Here is a 19,701-nt window from a genome sequence, read left to right on the forward strand (position 1 = left end):
TTTCTGACAGTCCAATAGTGTATGTGTCAGTTGGTCTGTGTGTTCATGGCTTCTTGGGGGAATTCCATCCTGTGATAAGTTGTCTCCCATCAGATTCCAAACATCCCTGCTCCCAACCCTATCAGTGACCCCTTCACCGCCCCTTATCCTTTCCCTTTACCCAGGTGTCCCGCCTCCAGAGAGTGTAGCCCAAGCCTCCCTGTGAGTTTCTCTACAAGAATGTTCCAAGGTGGGCGGCCAGGCTGAGGACTAGCACAGGGTGGGTGGGTCACAGAGCCCTCTGGGCCACCCCGAGGAGATCCTGGGCCCCACAAGCCAGGCCCCTCCCCACCGGTCAGTCTGGTCTCCCATGAGCTCAGCCAGGCTCCACCTGAATCAGCCTCCTTGGAGGGTTTCTAGGGATAAGCCAATGGGTCTCTGCAGGAGACCCCAATAAGGAAGCCAAACCAACCAGTCAGATCTCAGGGTCACTAGGGCCTTCGGTGTGTGAACTCCGAGTTGGCCATGGAGGCTCCCTCACCTTCTCTCCCTGCACCCTGGCTGAAGCCAGTGGTGACCAAGGACAGCACAAGTTTAAGGTGTCGGTCCCCTCCCTGTCCCCCCGCGACCCCAAGCTGCAGGGCTGAGCAAGAATCCCTTTCCTTCAGCGCTGGGCTCATTCCCTGGGGCTGCAGTGGCAGCTGATCTATATAAGCGGATCACCCACAGCGCTTCTGACCTAACGCTAAAGAGGAGCTGCTGCAGCCTGAGGCAAACCCTCAGCCCAGGGGAGAGCTGCGGTGGTCCAGGAGGCAGCACAGGTCCCAAAGAGGCAGCAAAGCCCCAGCCCTCAGTGGGTGGGTGCCAGGACAGCCTTCCCCAGCCACCTGTAGAGCAGCCTTTGGGGATGGGGTCAGGAGAAACTCTGTCTTGGGACCCGGAGCCTGCCAGGGAGCGATGCTCCCCAGAAGTGGGAAGACCCAAAATTGAGCAAGTCTGGAAGCTGGGTGTCTATAAGAGGGGAGGCTGAGGGGTGGGCATCAGGGACTGGGGTACAGTGGGGCAGTTATGAGGCTAGCAAAGGCCTCTGAGGCTGGACCACCGTACATTGTGCCTAGGTTCACACACCCTTAGGCAAACGACCAATGCTTACTAGGGTAATTAGGCCCTCAGGTGGGGGGGTGTGGAGGTGGAGCCAGAGCAGCCAGCCAGGGGCCAGCAAGTGCGTGCCAGGCTCTTTCTTCCCAATTCCCCACCTCCTCCCGCTGCTAACTAATGACAGGGCTTTATTCTGGGGAACTGAATAGGCTGGTAATTGCAGCCCTACTTCCATCCTACGGCCCCCTCCCTATCAGGCTCTCAGTGACATTCCGAACAATGACCCTGGAGCTGGCCAGCCGCCTTCCAGCATCCAGCAGAATGGCAGCCCAATTGTCTCCGTGGGTGGCAATGGGGCCTGAGATGAGGAAGATTGGCTTCTATTAGAGTAATGAGCAGAGGCTGGGGGTCGGGGGAGCAGGCTCAGGAAGGGGAGGCACTGGGGAAGAGAGAGAACAAGCCTCAGCCCTGGGGAGGAATCAGGCATGGTGGGGGTACTCTGGGCAGCAGACTGAACTGACTCACCCCGATATCTGGTCCTTCCTTCCCACCCACCCCACCCTTGCTTCAGGATGGAAGAGACACCAATATTTATTGAACATACTTATTGAACATGCCAGGCATGTTGACTAAGCACTCTCAATATTTCCTCTCATGGAATTCTAAAAGAGCCGCTATTCCCACTTACAGGTAAGGACTCTGGGATGGAGAGAAGCTCAGTGTCTTGAGAGAGGGACCCCTGCTAATCAGTTCTGGAGCTGGAAGGTGAGCCCAGGGCTAAGACCACAATGCACCCTCCTTCCATAGAGCTGCTGCTGGCTTTTTTTTTTTTTTTTTTTAAGAGCATAGGAGAAATCCTTCTAGCCATTTCATTTGATCTTAAATAACATTTATTTTCTCTGATTATAAGTTATACTTGCTAGTTGTTGGAAATGTGGAAAATACAGAAATATAAAGAAAAAATAAAAATTGAAGCAGTCATATAGAATTAACCACTGTTAATAAATTAGTGTGCGACCTTCCAGGGTTTTATTTTTCTAGGCACTGGGTTTGACATTTTCCCCCCATTAAGAAAAAAGAAAAGATTTTGCAGCCTCATTTCCTACTTAGCATTATACCGCATCCAGTGAGGGCGCCTCCTGCCCTAACCAGTCCCTCCCGGTGCCCCCACTCCGCTGGGGGCGCACATGGCTCCCGTGTGTCCCCCGCTACCCAGCCCGGAGAGTGTGCGCTGCGGTGGCTGTGGGCGCTGCTGGAGGCTGCGCTCCCGATGCCCTAGAAGAAGGGACACCCTTCCTGCGATGGCTTGGGGAGAGCCCTTCGCTCGCATCACCAGCGCACCCGCCCGCCTCTCCTCTCCGCCAGCCGGCCTGGCCGAGGCGTGATCAATGGGCCAGCAGTGTTTACTCAGCGAGTGAGGAACAATTAAATTCTCAGTCGATACGGTCTAGTCTTCAAACGGCTGGGCTTGAGGTCCTCGGCGTCAGGCGTCTGCTCCGAGTCACATCCCGGCGCAGAGGCAGCTGGGAAGTCTGCCCTGGGTTGGCCAGGGGGGGCGAAGTGGGACGTCCTGGGGCTGCGGGGCCGCATCGTCCTCCCCACCGAAGCCTCGGCTTCCGGCGCAGGCCCCGGGGTTGGGGGGTGGGGGGTCCCACCCACCTTGCCCTGACCCAGGATCTGGGGTCTCTGCATCTTCACACCAGGGAGGCAGCGGGCTCCGGGGGGCCATGGGGAAGTCCAGTGGTTGGTTCCCAGAGGCCTCTGCCCGGGTTGGGATCATGTGGTCTAAGGCAGCGCCGGGAAAATGCCAGTGATGCCCCGCCCTAGAGTGGAGCATCTGCCAGCTAGGGGGCCCAGGAGGTACCCGGGAACTGAGGACTGGCGTCTGGTGTGGGACAGCACACCTGGACCAAAGTGCGCGGCTGCAGCGGCGGGGAGCTGCTCCTTCCTGTTTGGGCTTTGTGAGCAGGTTTGCTCACCGGCCTTTGGAGGCTCTCCTTGTAGTTGCAGCAGAATCCGCCCTGGCCGGGCTCTGCCGCTCAGGGTGACCTCAACAAAGATGGCGGAAGAATGCCAGCCCGGGACTAGAGAGTTCTGTCCCCTGATGAGCTGTGTGGCCTGTCACTTTATCTCTCTCTGCTTTCTGCCCCATCTGTGTCTTCCCTGCCAGACTCAGGAGGCACAAAAGACAAAACAGATGTCAAAATACTTTGGTACCTTGGCCGGGAGCGTCCCCGCTTGATTCCAGGGAGTGTTAGGAAGCTTTGTCTTGTGATTTTTGACTTTTTGTTCAGAGGACTTTTCCCAGCTGGGATGTGAAAGTGTGTTTGGAGTCAAGTATTTGTCCAGGCCAATTTCCTTGTGCACTTTCCCCTCCCAGGCCTTGAGCCATCCTCTAAGACTGGTCTCTTCAAGAGACCTAGATTGTGACCAGCGGGCACGTAGGCAACTTACCTGTCCACAGGGGGTGTGAGTGAGGCCAAGCTGGGGCCACCTTCAAAGAGCTGCTGGTGAGGACAGGCAGCTTTCCTTCAGCGCTGCGCCTAGGGGTGGGGAGAGAATGCCTCCTCACTCTGTACTTCTGTGCTGTGTCTTCCACCATGAGAGAGGGAGAGAGAAGACTAGCTGTCGTGTGCTGAGCACTTGCTACCTGCTGTACAAGTATCTTATTTAATTCTCGCTGAAAGCTTTTAAACTCTGACTATTCCCATGTTCCTGACAAGGAAACTGAGGACTCGAGATGATGAATGACTTGTCCAAGGCCACATACCTGGGAAATGGCAAAGCTAGGACTTGAACCAAGTGCCTGTTGCAGCTTCTACCACTGGAATCAGATGACAAAAGAAGAGAGGTGTTTGCAAGCACAGGAAGTAAAGCGTGGCAGAGGGTAACCTGCGGCTCCCGCTTCCCCCCCGCCGAGGAAGTGGGCTGCTCAGGGGCAGCTTTTCCCGGAGAACCTATTTGTAGTTCAAGGACTGGGCCTTCCTTTCCTGCCCCTTCTCCCTGGGCAAGGACTCTGGGCAGCATTAGGTAAACACATCAGAGCCACCAAGCTGAAGAGAGAAATGACCGAGAGAATTCTTTTAAGGGGCAAAGAAGCTCTGGGCTTTATCATCCAAAGAAATAAACATAAGGAAAGATAATACTTCCAGAACAACAAAATGAAAGCTACCACGAGGAATGCCTAGCTATCTCTGTCCAGGTGGCATTCATTAATGCAGAGTTTTGTCCAATTTTCTGGGAAACAGATTCCGGTTTCGTTTACCAAAAACTTCTTATTTGAGCCCCTTGGATAGTCTTTTTTCGTTCCCAGAAAGAGTAACCTCTCTTTGCAGCCTAGAGATTTTTCTAACCTCACTATTTCCTGTGCTTTTTTGTTTTGTTCTGTTTTCTCCTCTGAAAGGTCATCTTTACCTATTCGTTTATCTTTTAACCAATAACATGACAACGAGAATAATTTATACTTTTAGTAAGTGTTTCTGATGTTTGACAGAAAGGGTTTTAAATCCATTTCATCAAACCAAGAAAGAGGAAATAATCTTAATCTACAGCAAGAGTGATTTAATCAGATCAGCCATTTTTAAAGACTTTACTGCCTTTGAGAGGCCTTGAAATGGCTTAAGAAAGGAGGTTTTTAGAGAGTTCTTCTGTGACAATTAAAAGAAAACAAAACAAGAAAGACAGGTGTCTGTGAAGGAAGACTGGCATGTGTTGCTGTCCCCAGGAGGGAGAAGTGCCAGGGGGTAAGGAGGAAGAGTCTGCTGATCTTGAAGCTCAGGATGTCACAGCTGGAAGACAGCCAAGGGATGCACCAACCCTTTATGACACAGATAGGAGACTGAAGACCGGAGGGCGGTCCCTTGCCCAAGGTCTCCCAGCTGGCGAGGAGCAGAACAGCCAGGACCCCAGGCTTCCCGATGGAGCTGGCGCTTTCCACTCCGACTCAGACCAGGCGCCCTTGCTTCCCGCCTGGGCTCCCGCCCCTTGCTGTAGAGGAGGGGGCGCTGTCTGATCCGCAGGGCCCTGTGGCAGTGACTCTGCAGAGGCGCTCTGCCTTGGCCAGGGGCGGGACACACACACACAGAGACCAGGAGCACTTACAAAGCAAGGCAGAGGGCACATGTGTGGTCCGAACAGGAGACCCCAGAGGCAGCTGGGAAAGGCATTGCTCCGGCCAGCAGGAGCATAGGGAAGAAAGAAGCGCTGGGTAGGCCAGTGCATGGGGTTCTTCCTTCTCCATTTTATTTATTATTAAAACTCAAATGGAAGTTTTTAAAAGGAGAAAAACCTCACCTCCCTCATAATTCTATAGCGCCCGCACAACGCCTCCTCTCATTTTCCCTGTCCCCCACGCATCTGGGGCAGTGCAGCCTGCGTGCTGGCATGTGACCCCTGGGACGGCTCAGGGTGAGCCGCGGCCCACTGCCCTCCTCCACGCTGGCAGGTTCAGCGTTGTCTAATCTCTGTGCAGTTTCTCTCCCTTTGAGGACACTGCTGATGGGAAAAGAGGGAGGTTTAAGTGGAAAGCCAGGCACAGCCTTACCGGCTAGCATGTGGATGGCGTTTTCCAGGTTACAAACCTCCTTCCCATCCTCTCACTCATTTGATCCTCGAGCCTGTTAAAGGTCACAGGGGCAGGAATGATTGTGTTCGTTTTATGGACGAGGAAATACTCAGAGAAGAGGAGCAACTTGTTAAACCAGCTCCCGAAGGTGGAAGCTGGCAGAGAGAGAGGCCGCACAAAGAGAGGGGCTGCAAGAGCAGTGACGTCAAGCCCTGTTTCTGCCTTGGCACTGTGTGAATGTGTTGCCTCCGTCACGCCTCAGGTGCCGCCACCCACACAGACTGGCAGGATCGTGGTGTGGTCACCATGTTCTACGTCCAGGCTGCGGTTCAGCAGATTCAGGGAATCGATTAGGCTGCTCTGAGATCCGCTGATTCCAGGGGAACTGATTCACCAGAAACAGATTCATAAGGACTGATGTATTAGTGTGATTTACTGATGCGTAATGAAAAATGAGGCTGGTGGACAGATGCTCGTGATTACTGATCAATAAAGAACTTACAAATACAAGAGTCCCCTTGCTTCTCCAAGGGCAGAGGGATGAGCAGCAGATGACTTCCGTAGACTCCTTTCTAGGTTGGAGAGGAAAAGAGAGGCGAGGAGGTGGGAAAAGAGTACCCTGGGCTGGCAGATGAATTCAGGAAGACGTCAAGGAAGCTCTAGAATGTGGAGCAGTCTCGAGCACAGAAAGAGCAATTCAAATCTAGGCTCAAGTACTGGCTTGGCCACTTACAAACTTGGCTAAATTACTTAAACCTTCTAATCCTCGACTTACACATCTGTAAAATGGGAATGATAATAGGGCTGACCTCTCAGAGTGGTTGGGAGGATTAAATGAGATGATGCATAGAAAGGTGTCAGGCATATTGTAAGCACTTGATAAATGCTAGCTATTTATTTTATTTTAAAATTATTATTATTTTTATTTTTTGGTGAGGTAGATTGGCCCTGAGCTAACATCTGTGGCAGTCTTCCTCTGTCTTATATGGGATGCCCCACAGCATGGCTTGATGAGCGGTGCTTAGGTCCGGGCCCGGGATCCACACCTGTGAAGCCTAGGCCACCAAAGCAGAGTGCGTGAACTTAACCACTATGCCACCGAGCCCACCCCAAATGCCAGCTATTTTAAAGCTGGATTTGTCCAGAGCAGAGAGGGAGAAATCGGTGAAGATCCAGGAGCCCCGAGAGAGGGGGAACTCAAGTATGACTGAGAAATGTTTAAAAAGAATGGACTGACGACTTCAGGGGTTGGAGTTCCAGTGGCAGAGCCCCTGGTATGGCAAGTGAGAGGGACACACTGCCCGCATGTTGTTCAGGGTCATGGAGCCGTGCCCTGCAGAGAGGGACGGCCGTCCTCCGGATGGCGGGCGGTGGGCAGGGAGGCAGCTGGCAGGCGTTTCTGTTCGAGCCTGGCCCATGACCTACAGAGTCCCGGCTGGAAAGAGCCCAATATCCAGGCAAGAGACACTCTGAGGACTGAGGGGCCAATTTGGGAAAGAGATCAGAGAAGCTAAAGACCCAGATGAGTGCCAAACACTCAAGGCCAACAGGCCCAGAGAGGAGATTTTCTAGACATCAGGGCAGGAGAGGCAATGATGTCACCGAGCCGCAAGCTGTCACAGTGCAGGCCAGGATGAGATTAAGAGCAGAGGCATTTTATCAGGAGACTCTTCTTGCCAGCTGACAGTTTGACTGCCTGTTCTCCTAAGAGCCAGAGACAATTTAACTCCCACAGGGAAAGGTTTATGGCCTGGTACTGACCCCTGCCCTGCCTGTGGGGGAAGGGGTCCCCAAGCTGGAATCTCTGAGGCTTCTTCCCAACGCCAGTGTGTCCTGCATTTTCCCTCCCTCCCAAACACTTTTGGAGATGACCCATGAAACCCACAGGCATGTGGGGAATAGCATGGCCATTCTGATACCATAAGCGTGTGAGTGGTTTCTACTGCAGCAAGAAAGATTGAAGCTAGACTTTAGGAAGGACTTCCAGTAGGAAAGCTGGAGATAAAGAAGGTGACTGTAGGGAAACAGTTGGGAATCTTGCTCCGTAGTAACTTGGTGGATGTCCAGAGCAATGTCCCACACTTCTGGTAATTCTGCCATTTCCATCTCTTGTGTCACAAGACTCCTGTTCTCTGCAAGCACACACCTGACTCCACAGGCACCTGTCGGCCATCAGAGACTCTTCCCCTGACATGTGGTGAATTTGATCCCATGAGGAGCTGGGAAGATACCCTTCCCCGGAAATGACGTAGGACCAAAGAAACATCTGCCCTGCTGGGGCCAGGTTCCTGCTGGCTAGGAACGGGAGGAGGGTGAAATGAAGGGACTTTACAGCTGCGAGAATACAAAACCCCCGGGCGCCATGTCTTGCCCTGCCTCTGGGAGGCGCTGTGTGCACACGGGTTGTGTCAGTCACCATCACAGGGCTCCCCCCAGGCCCGGGAAGGACAAGAGGTCTCTGCTCTACAGGGAGTAAGGGCTCTTTAGCCAGAAGCTGGGGAAGCACAACAGGCCAGGTCAGGGAAGGAAGCCCACATTCCCGAGCACCACGTAGGTGCCAGAGGCTCGGTGGACGTGGTCTTATAAGCTCTCCCACAAAATCACGTGGTGAGTGTCCCTACTTTACACATGAGGAAACAGGCTCAGAGAAGTTAAGGAACTAGCCCAATGTCACGTAGCCTGTGAGTGGCTGGATGTTAACCACGGTTGGTCTCGTCTGGTTCTTAATCTCATACTCGTTAAACTCTGCTGCCTCCCAGCCCTTATTACCTCCTGATAAGCTTCTCTTAGCATCTCAAACTCAGAGCTTCAGAAATTATGCCTTAGGGAAAAAGTCAATGCTTTTGAGGGAGGCGTCCTGAGGAAGCTTCTGGTTAAGGCCTCCCTGGAGCCCACCAGCTTCTGACACGCCCAGGTGTTGACGTTCGCCGTGGGGTGGGCTAAGCAGAGAAGGCTTCCATGTGGGATGTCTGGGGACAGTCCACATGAGCTGCGCCCTGGGTGTGTGGGCCTGGGTACCAGGAGGACAGAGCCCAGAGAAGGTTCCAGAGAAGGAACCCCCTGCAGACAAAGCACACCAGCCAGCACCTTTTGGAGCAGCTGTGAGCCCAAAGCCTGCAGTCTGCAAGGAGCCAACAGGAGAGAGAATAACTTCATCTCTCAGGGCCCCTGGGAGATGGGGGGAGAAGCATCTGTCACAGCCCATGAAGTCAGGGCAGCCTCTGCCAAGGGGGAGCCCGGAAGGCCACAGCTGCCCTCCTCCAGGAGTTTCTATTCTGAGAACTTGCTTCCAGCTTGGACAATGGAGGTCAAGGAGCCACGGGCTGGGGGCGGTGCTGGCACGGATTGAATGACGTAGCGAGGCAAGGGGAGGCTCCGGCTGTGTCCTTGGGTGTTGAGGCCAGGGGAGCCAGAGCCCAGCCACTGGCTGGGCGAGCAGGGATGGCACCACGTGGGCCCAGGGCCCATGCAGAGGGAAGGCGAGGCGGAGGGAGCTGGGCCTCTCCTTCCTTCCGGATAGCAAAGCATCTTGCTCAGGCTGGCCATTTCACGATGAGGAAATTGAGGCCTGGAGAGAAGCAACTGCTAAGGTTACACAGAACGCTGAGGGCAGAGGCTAGATGGGACCCTGGCTCGCAGCCCAGTGCTCTTCCACCGCCTCCCCCAGCATCCTCCAGGCTGACGTTTGAATCAGCAGGGAGCAAGTGTGTCTCTCGCACTGGCCTCTGCTCACCTCAGCCCTCCCAGTACCTCCTGGACCCCGAAGGACCCTTGGCTTCCCTTGCTCAGTGCCTTTGTTCTGACCATCTGAGATCACTTTGTTGATTCACATAAAGGAGAGTAAGCAGTATTTTAGTAAAGGTTGAAAAATCTTGAGATGTGAGGCGTGTTGTTAGCTTTTGTCTGGAAAATGCCTGGTTTCTTTGTCCCAGAAAAGCTTTAAGAAAGGCCGACAGAGTTTGGGATAATCTAGTGTAATTGGTCTGGCCCTCTGGGGGAATCTTCCAGCTGAGGAGTCCTTCAGCCTTCAAACAACCCTGGCAAGATCTCTAGCAATTCCTGCGCTGGTCATTGCACAGATGGGAAACCAGCCCTCGCCTCCCACCACAGCTGCCGGCCACCACCAGCACCAGCTAGCCCTCAGGGGCTGGGCCTCCAGGCTCCCCCTCATTCCCTTCTCCATCTTTGTGCCCAGGCCTCTGGTAGGGGAAGCGTGGGCCTAGGTGACCCCTCCCTGGAGTCTCCCCATCTCCAAGCAGAGCCCACCCCCTCTCCTCGCTCTTGCACGGCTCTTCAGTTTCTCCTGTCCCCTCCAGCTCCTGTCCATGGGCAACATGGCTTCGCAGGGTCTGCCTGGGAGCCCAGGGAGGACACTCACTGCCCCAGCCAGCTCCCTGGAGGGGCTGTGTGAGCACAGATGCGGGGTCCTGCCGGGTGCCCTCTCTCCTCACTCAGTCCTCAGAGAAGGGCTGTATTTCCCTTGGTGGCCAGCATACCCGTCTACGAGGTGTTTCCTCTTCGTCATTCTCTTGGAAAGGAGATAGTCACACCCCCGTTTTGCAAATGAGAAAACTGAGGTGCAGAAAAGTTAGGTGTCCTGCCCAAGATGACCAGCTAGGGAGCTGCAGAGCCAGGGGCCCCCTGCTCCACTCAAGCTCTTTCACCTGTGAACGGGATTCCATCCGTGTTGAGGATAATGGTGGCCAGTGTCTGAGAGCTCCGTGGTGTGTGGTCCCCAAATATTTCCTCTGCATCACTAGAGCTGCCTGCGGCCCTTGGCACTGGCCTCAGCATGTGGCAGATAACCCATGGTCATCTCTCCAGAGTGGCGTTTTTAGCTTGGGTCCGTGGCATCTGCAAAGCTCTGAACATGGAGGTAAAATTCGGCATGTATGAAATAATGTGCATTTTTCTGGGAAGAGAGCCCAGAGTCCTTGTCAAAGGTGTGTGGAGCCCAGAGAGACTGCAGGTCTGGGGGCAGGGAGATGAGGGTAAACCTGGCTGTCAAGAAACAGGAAAAGAAGCGCTAGTCTTCATCGCTGATTGGGTTCCCCGGAAGCACTGAGTGCACGGTGCCGAATGTTTACTATGGGTGCACCGGGATCAACTCCCTTGGAAGGGAGGACAGAAATGCAGCATGAGGCGAAGGGAGAAGTGGAATGTGACAGAGGTCCGACAGAAGCCTTGGCCAATCCCACAGCAAGCTCTGAAGTAAGAATCACCTATCAGACTTGCCTGGCACTCGGTCAAATGGGTGAGCCTGTATATCCCCACTTCAATCAGTCACCGGATGCAGGCAGCCCTGGGAAGCCTGTGACTTTGGGCCAAGTAGCTTTCTGCAGCTGAGACGATCTCTGAAGGGGCTGCTGTGGCTGACGGCTGAAGGCAGTCTCCAACAGCACTCCCGGAGCCGGGCAAGAGGTCGCTCTTTGAAGGGGGGTCTGGGTAGTGCATCACCAAGGCCACTCCAGTATCTCTGCCCTTCTGAAAGTAGTAGAGATTAAACGACACCCATCCATCCATCTATTCATTTAACACTTATTAAACATGCCTTATGGGCCAGCCCACTGTGATAAGCACCTGTGATAAAAAGGTGTTCATGGCATAGTCTAGTGGAGGAGAGAGACACATCCGTGAGTAATTAGAGCACAAGATGGTCATTGTTGAGATAGAAGCAAGTGCCAAGAATTATTAGCGCACCTTGGAGGGTGGGACTGACTCTTCTTGGGGGCATTGAGTGAGTCCTGAGAGAGTTGACAAGGCAGAGAAAGGAATGAGTGGAAGGGAAGGAGCACGGAGAGGAGGGCATTTTAAGGTAGAAGGAAGTCATGTGAGAGGCATGGGGACTGAGAGGGCTTGGCAGATTTGGGAAGAGTTCACTGTGGACAGGTCACTTGGTGGAGATGAGGCTAGAAAGGGAGATTGGGGAAAGATCACAAATGCTCTTGAGTACCACACTGGCAGGCTTTATCCCAGCAGTACCAGGAAGTCACTGATGGTTCTGAGCAGAGAATTGACATTAAAGCATCTACATTTTAGGAAGTCAACTCTGGTAGCAGAGATGATAGACAGGCTGGAGTGGTCATGGAACCCCAGGGGAGTCATATACGCACCAGGACCAGGCATGCTCAGCAGGCCCCTCGCGTCCTTCTAAGCACAGCCAGCTTCCCACATGAGTGATCCTCCTTTAATGTGATATTCAGTTCCAACACACAGGTCATTCTGGTCCTGGGCACATGTAGTATTCGTCCAAGCAACTGCTTGTTCCCCCGATTTCTCAAAGACTTTCATTTCCCATACTCAGATTCTGTGTTCTCATGCGTGGGATAACCTCTGTGGATGGCCTGGGCCCCTGGATGTGTATCAGCCTAATGTCATGTGGGCACAACCAAAGCTTTCTAAGAACACTTTCATTTTGGTGCCACCCACATTCTACTGTTTACCTTCTCAAAGGGGTGCCCAACCCAGGGAAGACTCTTGTGACTAGCATCTCCCTTATGTCAGCAGTTACCCTAAGTTTCCCCAGGCTAGTGGGCTGACATTTAAGGAATCTGCTTCTGCAGCCAGATATGGAACCCGAGATGGCTAAGGTCACCAAGATGCCCCTCCAGGAGCTTGAGGGAGTGGCTTACAAGAAGCTATGCAGGTCATAGAGTGAATCCCATCCACATGATTCCTGTCCAAGTGCCAGGCTGCCTGAAATCTGACCCACTAAGGATGGCAGCTTCATGATGTGAGGACAGGCCAGCAAACACTGGAAGCTTAAGGGACATAGCCTGTGTCTTAGGAGGATTGATGTTCCAGGTGCCGGAACAATGGACTTCCTGTTCCATAAGAGACTGTGGATTGAAGTAGATGGTCTCTAAATTGAAGTAGAGGGTCCTTCCAGCTATGACAGCCTAGGATGACTATTTAACCTCTTTCCTTGGACCTTTTTTATAGATGGGTTGCAGAGAGGGAAGCAGAGGCTGGGAACATCCTGTCGATGCTTAGCCACCAAATAGAGGTTCTGAGCACTAGGGCCTCCACTGCTCCCTGAAAAATACCCAAAACACAAATCCACACAATAGTCACTGGACAAATGCCCACCTGGGGCATGCCCACGCTGTGGTCGGTACAGCGAAGGGGCCTAGCTGTAGGTGATGGATACACACAGATTCCTTCAAGGCCATGGATCCCATGACGTGGTGACTCCCAAACCAAAGCCCTTCACTGTGTTATTGCTCCAGTGGATGGCGAACAGGGGTGGGAGGAAGCCCCAAGGAAGCCAACTCATCTTCACTTCCCTCCCTAAAGACCCTGGGGGTTAGTCTAGAGGTCTGGAAAAGACTATGAGGTATGATGAAAAAAAACCCTAATGTTTCAGTTTTGCGAAGGTTGAGGAAGGCTAAACGTTGAGAACCCCTTCCATGTAGGAATTCTCCATGCTATTTTTCTTGGGATTTCTTTGGGACTCCATGCTGCAGGTTTCCAGCTCAGAATACAACCCCCACTGCCATCACCATTTATCAAGGACTCCTGTGTGGGGCGCTGTACTAGGTTCTCTGCAAGCTGGACGTATTCCTCACAGCAACCCTGCAAAGGAGTTGTTAGGGTGCCCATTTTGCAGATAAGGAAATAGAGCCACAAGGAGGTTAGGTAACTTGCTCAAAGTCATACAGCAGGTAGCAGAACCGGGATTCTAAGCCAGGTCTTCCTGACACCAGAGCCTGTGTTCTTTGCCCTCCACTATATAACCTTAAACTTTGCCATATTGATGACAGCAGTCCTGGGTCTCATAGCTGCCTTCTACCACATGAGTCTATGAAGAGGTCTAAGGAAGGAGGCAAGGACAGGGTTGCTTTCTCAAAGCTTCATCAGATACCTGGGAGGGCCACAGTCTCTCAGGCCCCCATGCACTACATGGGGAAAGGCAGAGTGGGTTCCACCAGCCAGAGAACCTGGCACTTTGGAGCTGGTGGGCCTTGGTGGACTGGCCTTGGCACTTGAATCCAAGCTCCCAGAATGTCCAAGCTGGAAGGGTCCTTAGAGATGAGTAAGGTCCCCTCAGTGACAGGTGAGGAAACTGACCCAGGAGGAGGACACGAATTACCCAAAGCCACAGAGCTAGTTAGAAGCATTGCGTGCGTGTGCGTGAGCATGCTGGAGATGTCAGTGGAGGGCCGCCTCACTCCCAGGCCCTATGAAGGAGTTCAGGTGAAAAAGCCTTGGAGCCTTTTTCTGTATCCAGAGGGGTGGCCCACAAAGAAGGCTATTTTTTAAATTTGTTTTATTTTAACACAAGTAGTTTATTTGAGACAAGGTGACCCCAAGAAGTGTTGATTTAGTGGAGTGGGGGTTGAGACACAGAAGAGAAGGAAATCCAGGTTCATTGATGACGAAGTCACTGCTTTGGCCCACTGGGGCTCAGTCACTGGGCACTTTGGGGGGATGCTGTGGAATGTGCCGCAGAGTTGTTCTGCCCAAGGGACGAGGAAGCTGGGGTATTTATCCACCACCCTCCATCGTCATTGTTGAGCTCTGCTATGGAGGGGCATCAGCTCTGCAGAACCTCTTGCCAAGCACACTCCAGCAATCAAAGAATGCAAGGGCTATTTGTAAAGGTGCTCGTAGCCCTGAGAAGCCACCAATTCTCTAAAGAGTCTGGAACTCTTTGTGGGGGAAGAGGCCTTGAGCGCCAGTACGGAGGACAGTCCAGAGAAGAGATGGGTGAGATCGAATGCTGCCCCCCAGGTCCTGGAGGTAGGTTGTGCCAGGAGAGGGAGAGGACTATTTCTATGTGCCCTGCAGGAAGAATGGGCGTGTCCGATAGCAAGAGGAGCTGAAGTTAGATCTTAAAACGAATTTCTTGGTGATACTAGTGAAGAAAACATCAGCTATCTGGAGCTTATCCAACTCTGCTGCTTGATTGGCAGCCACAGAAAAAATGATGGAGCAAAGAAATAAGGAGTAGCAAGGAAGGTTTCCTTAGGGAGTTTGAGGCTCCTTGTTGCTAGGGCCGGTCAATGAGCTGGACTTTATCTGGGGGCAAGAGGGCGCAGGGCAGTGCTGGGAGGACAGATGGAGGGCGAGTGAAGAGAGGATTCTTCATCTCATCCTTGGTTAGTCTAGCACCAGGAGGCTCCAAAGTTGGGAAGAAGCAACAGGAAGAGGTCTCTTCTCTGGCATGATTCAAGGCATCTTACATGGAGGCAAAGCCTTGGAAGAAATAAGTCCTAAGTTTGCCTAGCTCTCTGACCAGGGCCACCCCACCTCCCTGGGCTCCTGCTCCTCAGCTGTAAGAAAGGGAGATTGGAAACCTGGACGAGATGACCTTAGGGACCCTTCCAGTCCCGACCTTCTACCCCTGTCTGCCATAGAGGGCGTCCCTGTGGCCTTGCATTCTCTCCAATTCACTGATCAGCAAGTGCTCACTGAGCACTTATCATTTGCCCAGCATTAAGCGGAGGAAGAGAATAAAATGGAATATGGGCCCTGGCCTCCAGGAGGGGAGAGATGGGGAAGTAAGAGTTGGCATTTATTGAGCACTTGCTCTGTGCCAGGCACTGTGCTAAGCACCTTACATATTCTGCCATCTTTACCCCTCACCACAACCTCATACAGTAGGTACTAGTACCCTCCATTATACAGATGAGGAAAGCAGGGCTCAGAGGAAAAGCAACTTAACCAAAGCCACATGTGGTAGAGCCTGGATTGGAGTCTGTGCTGTGAAACAGACAGAGACTCCCTAAGCATGGCTGCTAGTGTTCTGGCAGAGGGAGCAGTAAAAGCAGGAGTCACCTGGGAAGGCTTCACGGAGAAGGTGGCTCAGCTCTTGGCCTTGAGGGAGGGCAGAACTTGAGGCTGGCAGAGGAGGGGAGCAGCCCGAGTGCACTGACACCCCTGGGCAGGCTGGGCTGTGCCGGCTCCAGCTGACAGATATCTTCTTAGAGTAGGAGGGGGGCAGCAGCTATGGCTCAGCCTGCTGGTGGCTCCAGGGGAAAGAGGTGGGGTCAGGGAAGAAGAGCTGCTTCCCTAAACCCAGCAGGACAAGAGCCCTCCTCGTCACAGACCCAGTCCAAGAAAGCTGGAGTCCCCCTGCCCTGGAGGGGCTGTATGCCCAAGCCAGGCCTATAAGCATTACTCCTTCCCAGACTCATTTGGGTGGTCTAAAGATGAAGCTGCTGCAATATGGATCAGCTTCTTTCCAGTTTCTTAAGCCAGTGGCCAGGAAGCCAGACCACTGATAACTATAGTAGTTAACCCTTATACATAGCAGGGACCACGAGCCAGGCACTGTTTTAAGAACTTTAACTAACTTAAGCCTTCCAATATCCCCATGAGGTAGTACTATTACTAAACCCCTTTTACAGGTGGGGAAACAGAGGCACGGTGAGGTTAAGTAACCTGTTCAGGGTCCCACAGCTGACAAGAGGTGGAGCCCAGATTTGAACCCAGGCAGCCTACTCTTACTCCCTCTGCCATGTGGCTTCCAAGCAGAGTTTGTGAGCTCTGCTCCTAGCTCCTTCTGCCCTCTGCCCAGGACACCCTCCCCACATTCAGGTTCTCCTCCTTGCCTGGGGCTCTTCCCTGCCAAGACAGCTCCTCCCAAGAGGGAGCTGCAGGAGGCACCCCCACCGGTTCCCACCCCTAGAAAGGCCCATTGTGCCCGGTTTGCCCCCTCCCACGCCCACACGCACTCCGTCCCCTCCCCCAACCGAGCACCGTTGCCTTTCGTTCACAGTGATGGCTCCTGCGCCCAGGCCGGTGGGGGCATGGAGGACTCCGTGGTGGCAGCGGCGGCGGTGGCAGCCGGCAGACCCAGTGCCCATGTCCCGAAGGCTCAAGCCCAGGAGCTGCAGGAGGAGGAGGAGCGGCCGGGGGCGGGGGGTGCCTCCCCGCGGGCTGGCCCCCACCGCAGGGCCTCCCCCGGCCGGCAGCAGCCTGCCCTGGCGACGGCGCTCTGCTCCCACGCCCCTGCCGCCTCCGATTACGAGCTCTCCCTTGACCTAAAGAATAAACAGGTACCCAGGGCCTCCAAGGGGGGCGGGAAGGGTGGTGAAGGGGCCCTGCCTTCGGGAGCTGTCCAGGGTACCATGGATCTCCCCAGTTGGGCCCATCTCTGCTGCAGGCACACCTCTTTTGCCACTAGTTCTCCCAAATTGAGCTAAGTAATCTGCGCTTCCATGTAGCCCAGTTCCTCAGGCAACCAGCCTTTACATGGCAGGGGTCACACCCTTGCAATGCCAGGCCCTTAGGCAGTGTGTCCGGGGCTCTGCTCCTCTCACCATGTGCAGGAAGCCTAAACTGCCCCACAAACCTCTAGGGAAGTGGCCCATTGTTCTTGGGGAAGTCCCTACCTCCATGTACTGTTTAAAAGAGATAGCCCAGCTTACATGCCCACCCAAGGGGCAAGCCCCATGAGTAGGCACACACAGGCTCAAATGGGGTGCAAAGACAGTGGTCTCCTCCAGACAGACTGAGGATTCCCAAGATTAACCCAGATTAGGGGAGTCCAAAGCTCTTCTATTGGAGAACAAATCCCATTGATGGGTTCTAGGCTTCCATCTTCCACGGTTTGTCTTGGTTGACAACTAAGAGACCCGAAGAAAGATCTGTAAGTGTGTGTGTTTGCACCCGTGCGTGTGCACATGCTTAGAGAAAGACATCATGACTTGATATTGTTAATAAAGAGCATTGAACTTGGAGCCGTAGACATGGGGTCCAATCCTTGTTCTTACTCTAGTTAACTCTGACTTTGGGAATTCCAGTTAAGCACTCTGAACATTGGTTTCCTCATCAGCAAAATTGTGAATTAGTCGTTGAATCATCTCCAAGGTCCCTTCTAGCTCTAAAATGTGTAGGTTCTAAGAAAACATTCTTTAACTCAACAAAGTGAGTCTTTGGAAGGGAAGCTAGTAGAACGGTCACTAAGACTGAGTCAAGCCAAACCAACCTCATTTCTTTCTTTCGGCATCAATGCCAAGCTGCTATCCTGGCCAGCTGTAGGTGGAGTATCTGGCTTTCAGTAAAGTGTTTGACAAAATCTCCCATGATATCCATGTGGACAAGGTGAGAAGTGGATTAGATAACAATAGAGTCAAATAAGTTGTTCTCAAACAGAATTCTCAAAAAAATGTTGATTTTTCTATCAATGCCCATTCCTGGGACAGTGAGTGGGGCGCTGTCCTTGCTCCTGTCCTGTTCAACCATTTTGACAAAGCACTACTTTCTGATGACACAAAGCTAAAAGGGGATAGCTAATACCTTGACGATAAAATCCAAAACTTTAAAAAAATCTCATTAGGACAGAAAGATGGTTCAAATGAAATAAGGAAAAAGTCTAAAGTTCTGCTCTTAGCTTTGAAAAGCCCACAGCAGTATTATAAGATGGGCAGGCTTGGTCCTGGGAGAAAGGCCTTAGGGCTTTAGTTGACTGTAAACTCAAGATAATCAACATCGCGAAGCAGCTGCCAAAGAAGTGAGTGCAGCAGCCGTCTCAGCTGGGTAGATAAAGCCCCCAGTATAAGGGAGCAGCCGGCAGGAGCCAACACTTCTTATTGGTCAGGGCCTCTCTGGAGCCCATGCTTGGTTCTGGGGGCTTTATTAAAGAGGTTCTGAGGCTCTCCTAAGAAGGAAAACAGGATTGGCTGGAGTCATGTGGAGAACTGTAGACATGAAAACAAGTTTTAAATATGAGGAGCAAGCATGTGAAAAAGGGATTAGATGTATTTTCTATCATTCTAGGCAAAAATAGTGGTACTAATGTGTGAAAACTATGGAGAGAAAGCTTTTAGCTCAATTAACAATTAGAGTTGTTAAAAATATAAAATGTCCTGCTTGTGAGGTAATGAGTTCTGCGTTACTGGGAATACCTATGCAGGGGCTGGAAGACAGTCCATCTGGAACACTACAGTGTGATGTGGGTGGTCAGTTGGCCCAGATGAGAGAGACTCTCAATTCCACATGCCTCTGCTCCTTGAGGACAGAGACCGTCTCTTATTCCTCTCTGTACCCTTCCAGCATCTAGCAGAGTGTCTCAGACATAGTAAGAGCTCATTGAGTGAATATTTTTTTAATAACTATGATGTGCAAAGCAACAAGGGAATGGGGTACCAAAAAGAAAAAGACGTGGTCCTTGCCTGCCCCCCAAATAGGTTACCGTTCAGTTTAAGGAGTACCCAACTAACAATGCCAAAGGAAACTCACGCTTCAGCAGGAGGTTAGTTTAATTCTCCTGACTAGGTAGGATATGGAGAGTTGTACAGGACTCTGATTGGTACTATGGACCTTTTTTATGGTGGACATAATTCTAATAAATGAGTTTGCAAATTGGGCCAGCAGGAGTGGGGCAGGAAAGGTGAGGTTGGTAGAGAGTGTGACAGGAGCCCTGGTGCTGAGAAAACCCAGCCTTGAGGAACAGCTCACCTCCCCTGGCTCATGTATTTCTCTAGGCTGAGCATAGGCTAGGGGTGGGAGGAAAAGGGCACAAAGGGATTGAAGAGGCTGGAGCAAAGTGATTAAAAACAGGGCACTCATTTACAAGAGATGAAGCTCTGCTATTTTCTCTTCTGCAAATGAACTATGTGACCTTGGGCAAGTTGCTTAACTTCTCTGAGCCTCAGTTGCCTCATATCTTTGGGGCTTTGTACATGCTGTTCCCTTTGTCTCTACTGCTAATGTTCGTACTCCCCCCACGTCTTGCACTTGGCCTCCATTACTCTGCCTCCTGCTTTAGGACTCTCTTTTGGGGCTCCCTCCTCCTCCTGACAGCTCTCCCTGCCCTCTCAAGGCTGCTTTGGATGCTGCGAAGGAGCACCCAGGTGTTCCCTATCATAGCCCTTCAGTGCTATATCCTCCTCTCCCGTTGGCTTGAGTCCTCCTTGAAGGCAGGTGCATGACTTTTCATCATTATATCCCCAGTTCCTGGAGTGAAGAAACTGCTTCACAGATGAAAAGGGGAAAATAGTAACTGGGAGACCGAAGGGGATGGGGATGGGCTTGAAGCCTGGGGCCAGGACCTGACTCTACTTTCGGTTTCTTTGAGAGCTAGAATTTGGTATTCTTTTTTTTCTTTTTTT

At 52.4% G+C, this 19,701-nt stretch overlaps 1 protein-coding gene across 1 annotated transcript in view; it reads left to right on the top strand.

Annotated features, from left to right (window-relative positions):
- The window catches only part of IQSEC3 (IQ motif and Sec7 domain ArfGEF 3), a 106,181-nt gene that overhangs the window by 36,571 nt on the left and 49,909 nt on the right, over nucleotides 1-19,701 (top strand). Inside the window, exon 3 of the mRNA XM_046683863.1 lies at nucleotides 16,365-16,644. Coding sequence (XP_046539819.1) covers nucleotides 16,365-16,644 — 280 coding nt within the window. The remainder of the gene's footprint in view (nucleotides 1-16,364; nucleotides 16,645-19,701) is intronic.

The sequence above is a fragment of the Equus quagga genome, chromosome 1 (genome assembly GCF_021613505.1).
Source record: "Equus quagga isolate Etosha38 chromosome 1, UCLA_HA_Equagga_1.0, whole genome shotgun sequence".
NCBI lineage: Eukaryota > Metazoa > Chordata > Mammalia > Perissodactyla > Equidae > Equus > Equus quagga.